Source organism: Vigna unguiculata, chromosome 3, assembly GCF_037176805.1.
Source record: "Vigna unguiculata cultivar grain cowpea cultivar isolate G323 ecotype 2 chromosome 3, ASM3717680v1, whole genome shotgun sequence".
Lineage (NCBI taxonomy): Eukaryota > Viridiplantae > Streptophyta > Magnoliopsida > Fabales > Fabaceae > Vigna > Vigna unguiculata.
The window spans coordinates 48275318-48280270 of NC_140794.1; the positions used below are offsets into that span (position 1 = coordinate 48275318).

Consider the following 4953-nt stretch of genomic DNA (forward strand, 5'->3'; position numbering starts at 1 on the left):
TCAAATAGAACTTTAATTTGGAAGTGATTTTTTGAAGGTTTGGTCAAGTTCCTAATGACTTCGACATTCCTAAAAAAAAAAAGATATTTCGCAGGCAAGATATTTTATCAATAATAAATTATATTTAATGATTAATTTTCCATTCTCAAATGTGTTGAGATAATATTGATGAAATCAATCACCGGATCCAAAATCATGATATTGTCCTTAAAAAGGGTTTGACAAAAAAAAATGTATATTTAAATTGATTTTGACAACTACTATTTAACGACGTAAGATTATAAGATATATTAATAAAAATATTACTGAATAAGTTTGGATTATCTATTGCCTAAACCATGTAACACATTTTTTAAGGACATTGAGTATCTTACCACGTTCATCTTCTTAAATCAGTTCTTAAAAGTTAACATATATACTCCTTTTGAAAACAATCAAGCGTAAGCTAGCACATCACGATTTAATACTATTTAATTATTCATAAAAAACACAAATTCAACTAAATATAATTTTAGATAAACTTGCAACTCAGTAAAAAAATGCTAAACGAAACAGACTTTTATTATTTAAATTTTTTCCATCTATTAGAAAGAAGGAAAGCTAAACAAGCATAGTTTTTTATTTTATTTCCTAAAAGCATGAAATGAAAAAAAAAAAAAAACAACTAGGAACCAAAACGAAAGAAAAGATCTAATGATGTTGCAGGTGGAGAGAGTTTGCACTTTAGATGGATGATGTAGCTTGGATTTTGATGGGTAGACCTTTGGGGAAATCCACATAAGGGTATACAAAAGGTTCGTCACCTTCAAGAAGTTCCCAGTTGTAGTTCAGGATGAGATGGTGGATGAACACAGCCATTTCCACCTTCGCTAACTCTGACCCTGGACACAACCTTGATCCTCCTCCAAATGGCATGAAATGGTTATTATCAGTTTTACTATTACTTCCCTGCAATTCCAACCACACCAAAATACATATTAATATACCAAAAAATAATTACTCTACATTTAATTCAAAGGGAAATATTATGTGGATGACGTATAGGTTTCTACCGGGCCTAGTAATAGGGCCTCCATGTTTTTTTTCATTGCACAGTGATGACGGGGTACAATTAGTAATTGTAAGAGTAGAAGAAGCAAAAGGCAATATTAGAAAGAGAAGGTCTTGGTCCTTGAATAACTGAGAGAAAAAGGTAATAAATGAAGAAGGTTGAGTGAGAAAAGAAGGAAAAGGAAAAGACAGAGATGCACGTGGGATGGGAGAGACCCACTTGCACACGGGCATTTATAATGTGGAAGGACAGAGAGAGAGAGAACAGGGCCATGGACACACGTGCACAAAAAGAGGCGTGTTCAGCATCCACTGGGACCCACCACTGTTCCCAAGATCCTTTCTTCTCTCTAATCTACCAACTCTACTATTTTCCCTCTTCCTTTTCCATGCCATGTTAATTTTATTCAGGCACCAAGATTAGAGATTTTAACCCAATGATTATCTCAGACTACCCATTTTTAATTTTCCATAAAATGTGTACTTTGAGCTTCATAATTATGAGATTATGATTGCTTAGAAATGGAAGGATAAACATAGAAAATAATAAAGTGGATGAAACAGTGGAATGTTTATTTTTTTTTAAATGGGAGCTATAATTTGAAGAGAATCTGAGTGCAGTGGAAGTATCTATCTGGTTAGGACTAAGTCAACAAGGAGGATCAAAGGATGATGAAGCATTCTTTTCAGTTTCGTCAAAGCTGTACGGCGTGTCTACCTCATGTGGGGGCCTGATTCTGAAGCGCCGAATGTAAAGTGTTATTATGTACTATAAAGGAACCTACAAACCCAAGCTAAAAAACCTACCTATAACATAACATAACAACTACTTTTATTCTTTTTTATTCAACTCTTTCGTCTTTCTCTTTTTAAAAGGGAAAATGAAGTGGAGAGATAACATTTAGTAGGAAACAGAAGAGTGATGTGTGTTATTCTACAAAAACAAGAAAGAAACAAAAGCTATGGTCCATGCGTCAAACATGAGACAGATAGAGTTAGTAAAAATATAATACAATGAAAATGGAAAACGATTGAAAACAAAATATAACAAGAAAGAATATCCGTGAGCCCTGATTAATTTTTGAATTCCCCATTTCTCTTAATACACACCCTAAATAATTCCAATGACATAGGGTTATGTGATTGTTATGAATCAGGGATTGAGTTTTTGTTCATTCACGGGCCACACCTGCCATGAATGGAGTGATTGCATGTGGTGATAATCATCTTTAGAAAAGAAAAAAAAGAGTCTATGGTTATATATATAGAAGTTACCTGCCATCTCCATGGATTGAATTGGTGAGGTTGGTCATAGTGTTGAGGATCGAAATGTGCAGCTGAAATCACCGGAAGAACTTTCCACCCACGTGGAATGTCATAACCTTTCAAACACAAACACACATTTTCAATAAACATATATGGTTTTGGAATTCTGGCACCTTTCCCTTTTACTATAACACTTAACCCTTCCTCTTTCGTTTTCGTTTTCGTTTCTTTCAACCAAATATGTACACAAAAACAGTGAGATACTGTATCATCCTATCCTATTTCTCACCTTTGTACTGAACATCCTTAATAGCCTTCCTGTGAAGATACCTCACAACATTCCCTAGTCGAAGTGTTTCGTTCAAAACCTTCCCAAACACAAAGAAAGAGCAATTTATTATTAACGTAGAACATTCATTGCACACGTGATTTGCAGACACCTTAATGTCGGCCTTCATATCATATCCCCCAGTAATAATAACTTTTTTTTAAAAAAAAAAAGAATAATAATTAGTAATAATATCACAAAAAGGGTCACAAAAGGACAGAAAGATAAAACCCCAATTTGTTTATCGTATATGTGACACTTACACAGTGAGTAAACTCCATTTTTTTGTAATCATCCCAAGTCAATTCAACCTCCCCTCCTGTCTTCTTCTTGGAAGCGACTATTTCCACGTGTTCCTCCTATTATTTTTGAAGAAAAATGCAAAATATAATTATTGGTTAGGAAAAAAGTTAATCTTTTGAATTTTGTGGTTTGCAATTGTCCTGAGAAAATATTCCACGTATCATCATCCTGGTGCATGCTTACCCTGAGTTGTTGCATAGCTCGAGGACAACCGGGCAAGAAGTGAATAGCTAGAGATATAGCTACCGACGAGGTTTCATGACCACCAAAGAGCATGCTCAATATCAAGTCAAGTATTTGCTCATTTGAAAGATTTGTATGAGTCAAAACCCAGTTTAGAAGATCATTATCTTCCTCCACTGCCTCACCCTTTTCGATCCTCTTCGCCCTCTCTTCCATTTTCGCCTCTATGAACTTCAGAATGGTGGACCTAGCCTGTACAACATAACAATTAAAAATCAAAAATTTAAAAATAAAAATTAAAAATTCAGTACAGTATTTAATTATAGGAAAAAGGGGGTTTTTTTAAAGCACTGATATTAAATATTAATTCACTGATATTGTAACCTTTAATGCCTTCCTGTATGCTGTTCCGGGCAAATCCAAAGGAAAAAGAGATACAACACCCTTCATGAAAGAGACGTATTCTATCTTCAATTTTTCTGTCTCCGGTTGACCAGGATCCAAACTCATGATTTGTTTCGCCACTAAATTGAAGGTGAACTGCAATTTAGTTCAGTGACAAATTAATAAACCAAAGCAACTCATAACTAAGTGTTGATTAATAACAAAAGAGGAGAACTAGTAACCGGTTAGTGATAAATAGTTACCCTTCTTGCTTCGTTTTGAGCTGATACTATAGAATTATGTTTCCACGAAGAAATAACATGACGGGCATGGTAATCGATGTCTTTAACTAGTAGAGTTCGGACCCTGGAATAGCTGAGAAAGTTGAGTGATATGTTCCTCATGTGTTTGTGCATGTCTCCTACTATGACCAACATAGACCATTTTCCAAGTACTCCACCGATGCTCTTAGGATAACTAGCCTCGAACAACTTCCCTTCGTTCTGCATTATGAACTTGTTCAACCCTGCATCTGCTGACACTATGGCTGGCTCCCCAAACAAGTTTGACCTGTAAATGGTTCCATACCTGCACATATCCAACTATTTTAACCTTTTTTCTTTTTTCAATATTGATGTAATTGTGTGTGGAAAAAAGAGAACTTACCTTGCTATGTGGTTCAGCATAAACTCTCCTAGTGTAAGAGCTTTGTAAATCCTCAAATACCCTATGGTTTCCCCAAGGAGGGGCCACCCCGTTTGGCCAGGGGGAAGATTAAGGGTTGGTTTCTTTCTTTTGGTGAAAATGAAGGTGATGACTATAAGAGCAAGGATGGAAGAAAGAAAACAAAAAGTCAGGTGTGAGTCTGACATGGTTAAGCCTGTCTGATTCTTTCTACTTTCTTCTCTTCTGATTCTTTCTCTCTCTCTATGTGTAGGAAACTAAAAGGAAAAAGGAAAGAAAAGAAAGTTGCATGTGTGTGCAGTGCGGAACAGGAAGAGGAAAAGGTTTCACACTTGGTGAAAAGGAGGTTCCATTTTTTTAACGTAGTGAAATCACAGAAGCAGGTGTTCCAATGGGATCAAACCTAATGAAAATGTGAAGCCAAGAGGGTGCTTTTATAAGCTTCTCTTCTGTCTTTAAGCAGAAAAGGAACAGCAGAAAGTAGCGAAGAAGTAGGCTTTACACTTGGAAAACATGCACCTTATCGGTTTACCGATCTATTTTTATTTAGAAAAATAATATTTTGAAATAACTTCTTCTTATAACGAGATGTATCATATTTTAAATATTTTTGAAAAATTGAGAATGAGAAAAATTAAAAATTAAAAACATTTAAAAATTAATACTTAAAAATATAAGAAAAAATTGTAAAATTCAATAGTAAATTATTTATTTATTTATTATGCATAACTCCGATGACTACGAGAAATAACATC

General features: G+C 34.7%; 1 protein-coding gene across 1 annotated transcript; it reads right to left on the reverse strand.

The window, feature by feature from the left end:
• Positions 1-546: 546 nt before the first annotated feature.
• On the reverse strand, positions 547-4592 carry LOC114179641 (cholesterol 22-monohydroxylase CYP90B51-like). The gene is made up of 8 exons (XM_028066053.2): positions 4181-4592; positions 3778-4102; positions 3515-3670; positions 3131-3382; positions 2908-3003; positions 2606-2684; positions 2326-2432; positions 547-948 (listed from the first exon to the last, which is right to left on the reverse strand). Exons 1-8 carry the CDS (start codon positions 4384-4386, stop codon positions 724-726), a joined length of 1446 nt encoding a protein of 481 aa, XP_027921854.1. The 5' UTR covers positions 4387-4592; the 3' UTR covers positions 547-723.
• Between the last annotated feature and the right edge of the window lie 361 nt (positions 4593-4953).